This window comes from Myotis brandtii, unplaced genomic scaffold (assembly GCF_000412655.1).
Source record: "Myotis brandtii unplaced genomic scaffold, ASM41265v1 scaffold1076, whole genome shotgun sequence".
Lineage (NCBI taxonomy): Eukaryota > Metazoa > Chordata > Mammalia > Chiroptera > Vespertilionidae > Myotis > Myotis brandtii.
In genome coordinates this window covers 112,639-127,833 of record NW_005353663.1, presented here as the reverse complement: position 1 = coordinate 127,833, position 15,195 = coordinate 112,639, and the positions used below count along the sequence as shown (strand labels likewise).

General features: G+C 36.0%; 1 protein-coding gene across 9 annotated transcripts in view; it reads left to right on the top strand.

The window, feature by feature from the left end:
* Positions 1–13,996, top strand: part of CSNK1G3 (casein kinase 1, gamma 3) — a 79,500-nt gene extending 65,504 nt beyond the window's left edge. For 7 of the 9 annotated variants that reach the window (XM_005857114.2, XM_014541959.1, XM_014541945.1 and 4 more), the window contains 3 exons: positions 3,313–3,419; positions 3,921–3,944; positions 13,278–13,996. In XM_005857114.2, coding sequence (XP_005857176.1) covers positions 3,313–3,419; positions 3,921–3,944; positions 13,278–13,332 — 186 coding nt within the window. In that variant the 3' untranslated portion in view covers positions 13,333–13,996. The remainder of the gene's footprint in view (positions 1–3,312; positions 3,420–3,920; positions 3,945–13,277) is intronic. The other 2 variants (XM_014541973.1, XM_014541953.1) reach the window with 1 other exon arrangement.
* The last annotated feature ends 1,199 nt before the right edge of the window (positions 13,997–15,195 follow it).

Sequence of the window (15,195 nt, the reverse complement as noted above, 5' to 3'; positions counted from 1 at the left end):
ATCAGGGCCCCCATCGGGCTGGTTGGCCACTGCAGTGTGCATCATAGTGACCAGCCCTTCTGTTGTTCTGGTCGTTCCGCTGTTCCGGTCACTTGGCTTTTATATATATAGATAGTACATATGTAGTTGCTGTTTGCTGGAAATTTAGAACACCTGAGTTTTAAATTTTCAATTATGCTGCTTACTGGTAAAGTAAGGGAAGGCATGTTAGAAGAGCTATTTATAATTTGAGGTCGGGTCCCTCTAAGGCAGTGGTTCTCAACCTTGGCTGCACATTAGAATCACCTGGGAATCTTTATAAAATCCTGGTTTCTGGGCCTCATCCTCCGGAAATTCTGTTTCTTTGTTACTAATGTTGTGGCCCCACCCCATAACAAAGAAACAGAATTTCTGGAGATGAGGCCCAGAAATCAGGATTTTAAAAAGATTCCCAGGTGATTCTAATGTGCAGCCAAGGTTGAGAACCACTGCTCTAAGGCCAATGAGCGAAAGGAAGAAAATAAACCTGTTGAGTATTATGTTGAGGGGAAGAGTAATGGAAATTGTTTAGTGAACTGTCTTGATTATTAGTGCATGCAAGGCACTCTGCTAGTTAAATATACGGGGAATCCAAAAAGTATAAGAATTCTATTTTCTAGCTCCTTTCCAATTCAGTATAGGGGCTCTGACATTTAAAAATTAAGAATAAAGAACCAAATTGTGCTCGAGAATTAGAGCAAGTAATTATTTTAAAATATTTTCAGAAGGAGGGAAAAATAAAGAGAAAAAAAATCAACACAGAACTCAGTAGAATGACAGAAAGGAGGAAGCAGGAACCCAGAAGCAGAGAGGCAGACTTTCACATAGGGCTTTCCATCCTTGGGCTGCCTCTAAAGATGACCAAGCAAGTTTTGTGTGTTTTCAGCTGTAGATGCAAATGCTGCAAAACAGCGGTCGCCAGCCATTTGGACCTCACGGACCACCGGTTGGCGACTGCTGCTGCAGAGTTCATTTCTAAGTACATGTTCCACATAGGATACAGGAAATTGAACTTCCATAATTCCTGAATTAATCCAGGTATATTGGTTGATTTCTAGTTATTTAAAGTTGGGGAGAGAGGGACCTGTTCTTTACACTAGAAAATGAGTTCCACAAGAGCTGGGGTGTTTGTTTTGTTAACTATGTTATTCCAATTTCTTAGAACAGTGCCTGGCATGTTGTAGCCTCTGAGTGAGAACTTTTGAATTAGATTTCAGAAATATGGGGTTCTGTAAAAAGTACTTTAAGTCTAGTCATCAGCTGCAACTCTGGCACCCAGGCCTTTGATATGTTCACATTTTTTTTCTCGTAAAGAGATCAGGTAAGGGAAGCATCAAAGCTGATTCTTAGATTTTGAGCCTGGAGGTTTGGGAAGATGGAAACATAGGAAGAGTAGCAAATTCAAGAGATTATGTTAATTTTGGTTTTGGAAATACTGAATTTGAAGTGGCAAACTTTTTTAGGCTCAGGGAATCCTTTATATAGAGGTGATAGTTGAAACCATCATTATAGGTGAAACTGACAGTAATTATGATGGCCACCAATTATTGAGCTCTACTACATACCAGTCACTGTACTTTATATACTGATTTCATTTCATCCTCAGTTAGCCTTGCTAAATAGATACTACTGTTTCTAATTTCATAGTTGAGGACACTGAGGTTTAGCAAGATAGGATATCTTCCCCAGGGTCACGTAGCTGGTAAGTGGTAGAGCTAGGTTTTGAATCTAGACCCATCTTATTCCAAAGTCTCTAGCTAGTGCCAAGTGATAAAAATGTACAGGAAAATGAGGATTGAGCAAAGACCACTGAATATATTTTCTAGGATTCGTTGTGCAAGAAAACTCTTAGAGTTCTGGTGTAGGGGCGGAATCCATATTGCAAGGAGTTAAGGAATGAGTGAGCGGGAAAATTTTCTAAAAATGGAAATGGAAATTTAAGACTTGTTTTCAAGAAATTTGGGGGAAGGCAAAAAGTAGTGCAGTATGGTGAATTTGTAGGACCAAGTAAATTTGGGAGTTTTGTTACAGTTTTTATCTTGTTTTAGGATTTGCATTTATTTCAACAAATATTTATTGAGTGCCTACTCTATGTCAGGTAGATTAAAGAGATATAATAGGAAATAACACTGGTTTCTTGCTGTTACAGAGTTTAATTTTTATGGAGGTGGATGTGGTTGTCAAGAAACAAAATCAATCAGAAAAACATCAACATGTATAAATGTTATACAGAGAGTTAAAAATAGAATATAATATGTAAGAGAGTGTCTGCATGGAAGTTTTAGATTGTATGATAGAAAGGCCTGTTTTAGAGCCATTATCTGAGGATCTAAAAGATAAGATAGCCAATAACCAGGAAGGGAATTTAGGCAGTGAGAACAGATAGTGCCCAGGCCTTAAAGTAGGAATAAACTTGACAATATTAGATGGAGGCTATTGAGCAAAGGGAAAAGTGGTATGCTATCAGAGGTAGGCATGGTTCATATCTTTTATTATAGGGCTATGTAAATTGGTGTAAAGAATATGGATCTTTATTCTAAATGAAGTGGGATGTCAGGTGCTTGAAGAATATTAAGCAGGTAATTATACATGACCTAATTTACATCTTAAACGGTACATTCTGGCTTTTGTGTGGAAAATACATTAATGGGGGAGGGGATACAAGTAAAAGCGGAAGACTGGTTAATAGGTTTCTGCCCTTATTCACACAAGAGATATTGGTGGCTTGGACTGAAGTCTTAGTAATAAAGGGGGGAGAACTGAATAGATTTTGAATGTATTTCTGGGAAGGATACAATAAGACTTGCTGATGAATTGGATACGCCTTTCAGTTAAAGAGAGGAATCATAATGTTTCCTGGATTTGGGGCTTCAACAACTGGGTGAATGAATGGGCAATATGAGAGGGAGACCTGAGCATGATTACATTGAAATGAAGGAGTCATTGAAAGAAGCAATATTGAAGTTTGCAAGGGACATAATTCATGATGAAGCAAGGTACCAAAGAGTGAGCATACAAGAAGGAAGAGATTGAGAGATAAATGTAGGATTCAGAAGGAAGGAGACAGAAGACAGAAATTTCAAGATAAAAAGGAAGTTGAAAAGCAAATATTGGAAAATCTTGATCTTTAATAAAATGCTAGGCCTATTACTGTGTTCAGTTATGAACAACTACATATTGTTTTATGTTCCTCATATTAACTTTCTAATTTAAGTATTTTAAGCATAGTTATATTTATCATTGTATAACCTATTACTTTGCGCATATATAATTTTGTTTTGTTTGTTTTTGCAGGTTGTAAGTTCTACAAATGGAGAGTTAAACACAGATGACCCTACTGCAGGACGTTCAAATGCACCCATCACAGCCCCTACGGAAGTAGAAGTGATGGATGAAACCAAGTATGTGTTCGTTTTGCTTGTTTAAGTAACTTTTTGTTCTAAAACTATGCATGTCTGACATTGATAGTCATGTACAATTATTTCAGGAATATTTTTTCAAGGAATAGGTGCCTATAAAATAAGTGATATGTTTATTTTAATCACTTTAGAATTGTACTATTTCAGTAAGTATTTTAATAATACAAAATTATTTAAGAACTATGCTCAAATTCTTATTTAGAATCAATAGCATATTTTTACGAGTGTTGATGCATGAAAAGTATTGCTATATTATAGATTCTCATTTTTATTTAAGCATAAGAATAAAAATTTTAAAATTTTATAGTATGCTGCATGCATTGATATTAGTTTTAATTTAGTTTTTTTGTGAGTTTAAATTATAATGCTGCTTGGGGAAAAAATTAAGCATGAAAAACAATGTGATAATTTCAATGTGGGCTGTTTCTGATGATCTCTCTCTCTCTCTTTTTTCCTTGTATTTTTTTTTATGTGTGTGTATAGCTGCCAGAAAGTGTTGAACATGTGGTGAGTTCCCAAGTGTAGGCAGGCAGAAATAGCTCCGTTGTCTGTAATTTCAAAGATTTTTAGCACCATGTTTGTTTTTTAAAAACATACCTTTCAACATAGACATTATAATTTGTAAAAGTTGTTCAAAAGTATTTGATATCATTTACATTAGCTCTGAAAAGCAAGAAACCATTGTTTGAGGAGCTCTTTTGCCTGCTGCAACTTTTGCTTCAAGTAACATAGATTTGGGTGCACTTTTTAATTGAGTAGATACACCAACCCTGCTTGTGCTTGTGTATTTGTTTTACAACACAGAGGCTTCATTTGCTATTTTAGATAGAAAGACAGGCTTTTGAGATACGCTTTCTTTTTTCCTGTTTGTGATTATTAAATACACATAGTAAACCCCTTACCCCAACCACAATGCTATTACTAAAACAGTATTTCACTTACTAACTAATAATATTGCTATTGGTAACATATGGTATGCATTGATAAATTTCATGATAAACTATAGTTGATAGAGTGTTAGGAAAAATCCTCATGTAAATATTTTCTACTAATTTCAGATATTATAAAAGGTAATGTTTCTATCAGTTGAGGTCATGTTGAATTTAACTGTTGCTGACCTTTGCCTTTAGTTGTTATGCTGTGTCTAAAATGCCACTCTCAGTTTCAGGACAATTTTTGAGTCAGCCTTGGAGTGAATAAAGAAAGTTGCTTCTTAGATTAATAAATTTTGGAAAGTTCTATTCATATCCAAAGTGAACCTTACATAATTTCCAAAATAATTCTCCTTTGCCGGCCACAAGATGAGGAAATTTATGTGGATATTTCTTTTTTTTTTTTTTAAAGAATGTTTATTAATTTTTAGAGAGAGGAAGGGAGAGAAATGTAGTGAGAGCACAACATTGATTGGCTGCCTCTAGCATGCCCCCCCTCCCCCCCCCAGGGAACAAATCTGCAATCCGGGCATGTGCCCTGACTGGTAATCAAATCGGCATCGTTTGGTGCTGGGAACAACACCCAACCAACTGAGCCACACTGGCCGCGGCTGTAGATACTTCTTTTTAAAGAAAAATGATTAAGTATCCAATTTTAATCACTTTGGGCTATGGGGTTTATTGATGGTATGACTTGGTTTAGTGGATTGCGGGATATAATTAGTCAACTACATCCTTGTGCATTTTTATGTCAGAAATAAAAACAACAGTTTTGCTCATGTGTGCATTCCTAAATACAGTTATAGAAGTAGGGTGGTAGCGTGGCCGATTAGAATGCACAAGTCCTTTGCAATTAGGTTGTAGAGTCCTACTTCTGCCTCTTTGTTACCTTCTTCAGGCTTATTTCTTTTTCTGTCAAATGAGGCTAATAATACCTACCTCATAGGATTGAGAAAGTTAAATGTGATAAAACACTGGTATTTTGTCTGGCAGATGGCAGGCACTCAGTAGTTATTATCACCCCGGTTTATCTCTTCTCTTCCAGTTGCCTGTGACCTTTCTCATCTGTGCTCTTCCCAGGCTGTGCTTCTTCTGTCCTTGTCCCATATTTTTACTTCCATACTCACGACTCTTCACTGAAACTGGCTCTTTCTGTGTTCACATCTTCCTAGATACCTGCTATCAACCAAAGCTATTATATATCTTTTTTCATTTATTCCTTCAACAATTACACTGCTTGGATTTCAGAAATATTTGTACCTTTGCCCTTAAGTAGAGTACACACCAGTCAGGAAGATGCAGTTGTATTAGCATACATCAGTATATGACTAAATGCTATGGAAAAGGTATAAAGAGAAAGATTACTTACTGACAGGATGATCAGAGAATGTTTTATGGAAGGGGCTTTGAAGAATGACATTGTAATTGAATTAGTTGAGATGGGTGTGGATGTTTATGGGTTTGGGTTTCTTTATGTAGGTGTTGGAAGATGAGAGAAAAAGGAAGTAAATGGTGGGAAGGTTATTCCTAAAGGAAAGGTTCTCTGGTGCTTGGAACATCATGGCGCCAAGGCCCGTCACACCTTTCATAGTCTGGCCCCTGCCTGGCTTTCCCAGCTCCATTTTCCATTCTGAAGCCTATATTCTATTGGTTCCATTCTGCCATCAATATACTATTCTCTTTATCCATTTCCCACTTCTTGAAACTTCTTGAATTTCTTATAAACAAGGATTTTTTCATCTTTAGATCCCAATGTCTAAAACAGTATGCCTTAATAAATTATTACTAAACTAGAGGCCGGGTGCACGGGATTCGTGCACAGGTGGAGGGTGTGGCCTGTGGGGATTGGCCCACTGTGGGAGCACACTGACCACCAGGGGGCAGCTCCTGTGTTGAGTGTCTGCCCCCTGGTGGTCAGTGCGCATCATAGCAACCGGTTGACTGGTTGTTCTGGTCGTTCGGCCATTCAGTCGCTGGGCTTTTATTATACAGGATAACTGACTATAAATAATGTGGTATATCCATACAATGGACTATTGGTTAACAGTATAAAAACTAAAATTGGAAACATTATGATAAGTGAAAGAAGTAGACACAAAGACCACATGTTATATAATTCCTTTTAGATGAAATTTCCAGAATAGGCAGATATATAGAGACACGAAGCAGACAGTGGTTGCCTAGGGCAGGGAAGAGGAGTTTAGGAGTGGCTGCTAATAGGCAGTATGGTTTCCTTTAGGGTGATGAAAATGTTTTGAAGTTAGATAGTGGTGATTATTGCTGTACTATAAAAACCACTGAATTGTACACTTTAAAAGGGTGAATTTTATGATATGTGAATTATATCTTAATCAGTTATTTTTAAAAAATGAATATCAATCCATCATTTCAGTTAAGCTTTATTCCGGATAGGTTACAGAAAGCTTTAGAACTTTCCTAAACCTTCACTAGTTGAAAACTAAACACATAAAACTTTGCTTTTTCTTTCATCAGGATTATTCTTACATTTCTACAAGTTTACTATTGCATTCCTCATATTTTTAGTCTGTGATTCAGAAATGTAAGCATGATTTTTTTTTCTAAATTGCATCTTACGCTTCTTCCACCATTGTGTAGGTAGCTAGGAACCTACTTAAAATTCTTTTTCAGAATTTGTTTCTGACTTCCTCTCTTTCTTCTTACCTGTGATTGACAGAGATCCCTCTCATTGCATCCCACTAGAATGTATTTTACATTGGACATTTTAGAGTCTCAAGTTTCCTAGAATAGTACCTCATGGGATAAATATATGATTTCTGAATGATAGAAAGTATTCTATTCCCCCCAATATAAAGTGACTCCTTCATTAGTAACAAGGTTTTGCCTTTTTTACTGTAGCTGAGAATTTTTTTTCAAGGCAGGTGACATAAAGAATAGCACTCTCATCATTCCTTCCAGGAATTAAAACAGGCTTCCAATAGTTTAGTTATCAAATTTTTAAGTAGTATGAAATCACCTTTTCCTTTGTTCCTCTTTCTTTCCCCTTTCTAACATTTACTTAGCAGTTATTGTGGTTTGGTAATATGATTATGAGGAGAAATCAAGGCCTTTACATTCCATTAGAGAAGATAGACTATCCCAGTTACTTTTACATGGTGCTTCCGTACTCTGGCTTCATCTCACAATCTTCTGGGGAGTTTTAACAATAAGATAATACTTAGGCTGCACTGTCAGCATTTCTGATTTAATTGCTCTGTGGTGGGGTCTGGTTACCAGTATTTTAAAAAGCTTCTAAACTGATTCTAAGGAACAGCCAGCATTGAGAATCATTGGTCTAGTACAGGTGTTAGAGTATTAGCACTATGTGGGATACAGTGTTGTTTGAGTTCAGAGACTGGGTACTCACTTCTAGCTGGGAAGATGTAGAAGTCTTCAGCGGTAAAGATATACTTGCACTGGTTCTCAAAGATAAGTATGGTTTGGAAAAGTTGATGGGTGATTGTCAGAGAGAAAAGGTTGAGCAAGGAGCAACCCACGAGGCTATATAATGCGTGAGTGCTTTAATGGGAACTGGGATGGATAGGCTAAGTGTCCAATCTCAAAGGGTCTTAGTGGCCAGGTTAAAAAAAAATTTGAACATTATCTTTCTCAGCACAGCAATGAAAGCTGTGTGTTTTAAGCCAAGAAATGGTATAATCAGATTGAACCTTAGGAAATAATTTTTGGCAACAGTTTTGAGGCTTATGTCACTTCCTGGGATTCATAAGATTGTAGAAAACCTTCCTTCCTTGCACAGTGTAGGCTGCCTGGAAAGGAAGCCTGATGGATGATGAGACTGAGAGGAGAGTGGAAATAGGTTGGAACCAAACTTAAGAGCTGTGCAGACTTCATGCCATAGATTGTGTAGAGACATTGCTGAGATTTCAGAGGAAAGGGTGCCATACATGGTGGGCAAAAGTAGGCTTACAGCTGTTTGTATGGAAAATAATACAGTAATTAATAAATAATAATACAAGAACAAACTCTGTTTTGCGTACTCACAACTATAAACCTACGATGGCATATTGGAGAGAGGGAGACTTAGACTGGGAAGTCAGTTAAAAGGCTCTTAGCAATGATGGAAACACAGTGTTCCAAACTAAGCCAGCATAAGAGAATGAGACGTTTTTGAAAGTCATTTCAGACTTGAGGGACTAATTGCATGTAGATGGAGAGGAAGAAATTAAAGATGAGGATAGGTGTACAGGTTCCTAGTTAGAATAGTTTGTGGATGGTCTTGCTTTCTGATCTAAACTCCTCTTGGCTAACTAAACAGTTTATAATTTAAAAATCAAGAGATCCAGAGGTATTAAAATGTATCAGGTATACATTTTAGGGGGAAAATCCTTTGTCAAAGAATTATGCTATAAAAGGTATTTCCTGTATTCTCATCTGCTCCACCCGATGAGCAGAGGTCAGGTTCCAGAGTTCTAACTGTATGGTAGGTTGCCAACAGTCTCTCAGCCAAAGGATGAGCCAGTGAGTCACTGTAGAAGGGACCAATAAGAACTTGACATACAAACAGAGAAACGTGCTTCAGTTTCTGATATATCTGTGAGAAAGAAGTATATGACATAATCTAAGAAAACAAGCCCAATTCTAGATGAAGGAAAAGGCAGTGACTAAAGAGGAAGTGGTGGTGTAATGTTAGTAGCAAAGCCTTGGCCCTTACCAGTATGTTTTCTACATATTTTAGGACTTTGAGTCATGATAGTCCCCTGTTTCCTACCCAAACAGTATTTAAAGCAACAACCTTTGAATTCATTAGGAGCAGGACTTAACATTTATCTGCAAAGGATTTAAGAGTGGAGATGTGACTGCAAAACTTTTAGATTGGCTACCAAATTATCGTGTCAGAAGCACAGATCCGACTTCTGAGAGTATATTGTCTTACTGGAACTGCATAAGGAATAATCAAGAAAGAGCCAAGAAAAAGGGAAGCATTGACAGAACATGATTTAAATGTCTGGTTAGCTTAATCAGCTTCCCCTAGGTGTCCGTAATAGTCTAGATCAGAAGAGACTCCAAGTGAGGTATGAACTAATGTATAAGAATTGTAGCCACTGAGCAGCAAGGACAGAAAAGATATTTTAACATTTTAAAGATGTAAATAATTTTCTAAGAACAGATAATTGAATTTATTGATAAAAATAACTTGCTCACATCGTCTGTGAGAACTAATGTATGTGCTAAATCCTAGAATCTGCTATTATTTACAGTTGTTATTACCAATAGCTTTTTTCCCCCCCTTTCCGCTGTACCAAGTGTTAAAATAACATTGTCTCTTTTTACTCCTTTGCCTGCACTCATAAATTGATGGCATGGTGTCCACTAAGTATCTCCAGTGGTCAGCCCTGAGCACCCAGGCCAAGGCCTCATTGGAAATGGAGAAGCAGGAGTGGGGTCTGGGCAGTTGCATCTAGAGAGCAGTGCTTCTTGAGATTCAGACTCCTTTAAGAATATGGTGCAAGCCATTCTTTTCCCAGAAAAACTTCCACAGGCACTAAAATCTGCATTGTATGAGTTCTCACTGGGGTACGCAGCCCATGGGTAAAAACTCTAGCTTTAGAACATGCTATAATTGACCAGATTCTTACTCTAGGAGTTGCATTTATGAGGCATATCCTTTATTTATTCAGTAATATTTAATGAGTAACAATTTTGTGCCCATTTGTGAGATGTACCTGTGAGCAAGATCTTATGAAGCTTATATCTGATGTGGAGGCAGATAATAAAGACATGAAATACATGTAGATTATTAGTACTAAGTACTGACAGGAAAATAAAAGTCATGTGATAGAGTGATGGTATGGGCACTGTGTTTTAGGTTCAGTGCTCAGGGACAGGAGATAATTGAGATGATACCTAATTTCTTAATCACAAAGACTATAAATCAGCTGTTTTGGTAATGACTTTAAGAAATCAGCCACAAGTTAAATAGCAATTTTCTTCTGTTTTGTTTCTATTTGGAATGTATTCATATTATATAAAGCAATGCTGCCCTCTGGTGGTAGTAAGTTTAATGGCATTCCAGCTTTATTTTTGCAAATCTATTTCAAGGATATACAGTACTCTATTTAATGGGATTGCTTCCTGAAAAATAGATGTCATCTTTAGATTGCTTTTGAATTTAAAGTTCTTGTAAAATTATAATTCATTTGAAAATCTTATTTAATCTGAAATAAATTTGGGAATTTTTTTTTTTTTATCAATAATTCTTACACAGTTGAAGGAAAGGATACCTAAGAGGTAGGAAGAACTCAACTCTCAGAACTGAAAGGTGATTAATGGTACTGGTAAAATAAAGCAAGCAAGGTGAATTGCTAATACAAGCATGAAAATCTATGACTTGGACTTATTCATTAAAACATGTATTACATTAAGTTCCCCATTCCAAAAGGCTTAAGACACTTTTTAGTGGAAATTTTTTAAAAGAATGTATTTTGGAATTTCAGTAGCCAGTGACAGTATTTAGAAACAGTGAACATTATTAGTAGACTTTATATTAAACAATGAATAAATTTCCATTGAAATATGATCATATTCTTTAATATCCTAAATATTTGGTTTGTTTCTTCTAACTCTCAATTTTTTAATATTTTGTTTTTTACAGTATGGACATGTTCTGACTCTTAAGTTTTTAATTGAAAGGTTCTTTTTGGAATAATGATTTTTATTTTATAGAGAGTAATTTGACTTGAATAATTTTTTGTTTTACTTTTTATTTTTGAAAATTTATATAACCAATTTGAGAATGTATTAGGTAGCTAACAGTTACAAATAAATTTGACTTATTTTTCTAAGTCCATGAAAAATCTAATGTACCCATATTCTTTTTTTATGGTGGTAGCTTTTTTTAAGGCCCTTGATTGGGTAATTTATTTCACTTCAATAAAAGTAAAAATCATAAAGATTGATGACTGCACATATTTCTAGTTGAATCTTTACCAGGTGATACATACAATTTTGAATTATTCACATTTTATGGTCTAGTCATTATGTGCTGTTTAAGTATACTTAAAAAATGCAATTGTGTGATTGTGCCCCATAGTGTTTTCATAATCATGGCATAAATCACAATAAAGAGTCTGAAATTAATTTTTTAAACACTTTTTATAATATATTTTTTAATTGATTTCAGTGAGGAAGGGAGAGGGAGAGAGAGATAGAAACATCAGTGATGCGAATCATTGATTGGATGTCTCCTGCAGACTGCCTACTGGGGATCAAGCCCAGAACCGGGCCATGTGACCTGACCAGGAAGCAAACCATGACCTCCCATGCCCCCTCTTCTGAAATTAATTTTTATGATGTGGGTAGAGATATTGTATAATTTAACTGCATAGGGTGGATTTCTATTTACATTTATTTCACCAAAAATATAAAAGATATCTAGCAATTATTTCATCTTTCATAATCTTTTGCCAGGTAGAACAGATAAAGCTACATGGTCTCTGTTATGTGTTGCTTGGAAATGTTGAGTTAAATATCTCTTTAGGAAGGTGGGCTGGTAAGAATTACAGGAATATCTCTGTAAGGTCACCATAATGTAGCTTTGAATTGGCAGCATTTTGCTGATGGAATCACCATGTATATATACCAGTGTCTTACTTTTATTACAAAATGTGATTTACACACACACACATGACTTCAGTGGGGAAACAAAAGGAGCCCCTTTTTATGTAGTGCCTGTCATCTTTATATTCCCATAGATTGGATAGGTTGAATTTCTTTTAAGTGTGGGAGAGGAAAACTAGACCTTTATTTGAAAGGAATGCCAGACTTTTTGGGGATATGAGTGTGTGTGTGTGTGTGTGTGTGTGTGTGTGTGTGTGTGTGTATACACGCACTTTACCAGCTGATAGCTCAATTTTGAAGATGAAATGTATTTTAATAAAAACACTGTTTCTGTAATTACTCAAAGATTGTGTATACATTTTTGGGGACACTGTATATATATATATATGTATGTATACATATATTCATGTATATATATATATTGTTTTGTTGATTGCTGACCAGTGATTCTCATTCTCATGGACCTTCAGTTCCTACCAGCCTAGTGTTGCCCTACATGGGTTGCATGTGTTTCATCTTCTCATGACTAGGAAAATTTACCCCCAGAAAAGGTAGTTCTCTCAGGGATCATCTCTAGATTTTTTTGCCTAGGAATAAAAAACAGTACAATATTTCCTTCATAGACTACAAAACAATCAGTTTTCAAATACAAAACTGAATCACATTGATTGTGCTATTTTAAATGTTAACTATAATTCTTACCTTAATTAAAATAACACGATACACTTGACCTTTAACCCTTAAAGAATTAAAAAGTGCCAGTGACATTCTTACTCTGTTTTGTATGTTTTCTCTCTTCCAGTTTGTGTGATGGGAAGTGTTTGCTGAAGAGTGTATTTTAGATTTTTCTTTTTCTTTTTTGCAATTGAAACGAATTCTTAATGAAAACAAAATCCCCAATATGAGGATCATTATTGCTTTTCTAACAATGGTTTCAACAATCATGTATTAAATACCAAGAAGAATGGGAGAGAATCCACAAGATGAATTTTATAAAAGCATGCCATAGCCAGAGATTAACGAGTATCCCAAATGATAATACGGTGGGGCAGTTCGGATTCAGATCCCCTTTAGTGACTCCTTTTACTGTTGCTTAGAATTGTCTTGCTCTTTCTAAAAGGCACGTTGATAAAACAACAGCAATAATTCTGCTATAGTTCACTAATATCTATGCTTCACTGGCATGTTCACTGTTCATCTTGCACTAGCCTGTTGCTTTTTATGACCATTTAAAGTAATATGATTAGAGTCAGCCTTACTTTGTGACATTTTAGTACTTTTATAATTAAAAAGTGTTTCCTTCCATCTGCAGGTGCTGCTGTTTTTTCAAACGAAGGAAAAGGAAAACCATACAGCGCCACAAGTGACTCTGGAGACAGGCAGATCATGGGGAGTTACTTGCGTGTTCATCTTCTGTCTTGTGATGAAAATCATCTCTGTAGTGACCACATATGTTTTCAAGGACTCACTCTTAGAAACAAAAATGTCATACTTTCATACTTCATTGTGTGGTTGTCTTACATTCACATTTTTTTTCTAATTTAACTATTATGGAAGCTTTAACGTTTTGTCAAAACATGAGTGCTTTGCCCATCAGTGAATGGAATGGACCAATGAGGTAGGACTGGTTAAAACAGTCCTAGAGAACATTTTCAGAAGCTCTCCTCCTGCCACGGAAAGCAGTACAGTATCTTAAATGTCAACCAGTTATATACCTGATCTGGTCTTTTATAACTCCTGTAAGAGCATAATCAAACAGGAATTTTCTCCCCAGTGGTAACACAACAAAGGAAACAGAGTTGCCCAAATATTTGAAGAAGGTAATTCTTGAGAAGTTCATTTTTGGTGTGACATCTGCATTGATATCAGTATTACTGATGGTACTGCTATTTGTGAGTCATACTAAAATTCTCTCTGAAATCATGGTACAGTCACTGCCCAGAGGTACTGAGGAAAAAGCTCTATGTGTTTGGCAGATGGTAGTGGTAAAATGAATAACAAGTAATGTGGTAATTATGAGTTCTGCTTTTTTTAATTTTTTAAAATTATTTATTGCTTTGAGAGAGAGAGAGGGAGAAAGAAACATTGACTTGTTCCACTTATTTGTGCATTCATTGGTTGATTCTTGTTTGTGCCCTGACCGGGGATCAAACCTGCAACCTTGGCATATCATGACAATGCTCTAACCAGCTAAGCTACCCGGCCAGGGTTAAGCTCAGCTTTCGTGGCACCACTATGTGAAGTACAGTGTTGCTGAAGTGGCAAAAGCACTTATTAAAAAAAAAATGCAACATTTGTATAATGTAACTTTATGCTTCCAGATAATGTGTGTTAGACAGCAAGAGATGAATACTTTGAGAAATGAGATATGTGGGAGTTTTTTAAAAAAAAAATACACTAAGGAGAAGAAATAAATGTGAATCTTATTGCAATGTATAAGGTTGAATTCAAAGGGGATCCCATTGAAACCCACTGCTGAATGATTACATTCTCCCTTGAGCAGAAAACTTTGGATGTGCCACTCAATGGTGTCTGTTAATTATTTGCTTTTTGATAAAAAAGATCCCCAGCAATAAAAACTGGGTCACTTTATTGCCCTCTGTGCACATTAGTCTCTTGTATTCCACTTTGCTGGCTCTCTGGAGTTTTCCGACGTTTTAGCCTAATTTTGATGATTGAAAACTAGTTTGGAGAGGATGGGTCAGGTGCTTTGCCTCCATAGTCTGTTAAAGTGCCTGCATATGAACAAAGTTACGGTTCTGTAAAAAAGGAAACCCATTCCATTTTTCAAGTATGCTTTGTTTTAAGCCATAAAGGCATGTATTCTTTGTCACATCTTTCCAGCCAGGATTTTCAAGAAGAGTTAAAACAAAAAGACTGGCTAGGAAGAATTATGTTGTTCAAATCTCATACTCATTTTTTGTTTATCAAATTGTTACTTCCTCCTTCCTTGCAGCCCCTTCTTCGTCTTTAAGTGCGAGCCGCCAGGCACGCTTATTTATTTTTATTGTCTCAAGGTAACATTTAAAATGTGTAATTAAAGTAAATAAATCTACATTTTTGACTTCATTATTGCATTTACAGGGATTTAATTGTACTTTGTAATTTATTTTTCTCGTTAGCCAAAAGTTCAATGCATTGTTTTTGATGAATTAGGAACCCATACAAATACCGCAAATCTGGACGTTGTTTATCATTGTTGCTCTGAATCCTATGAAGATCTTTTTAAG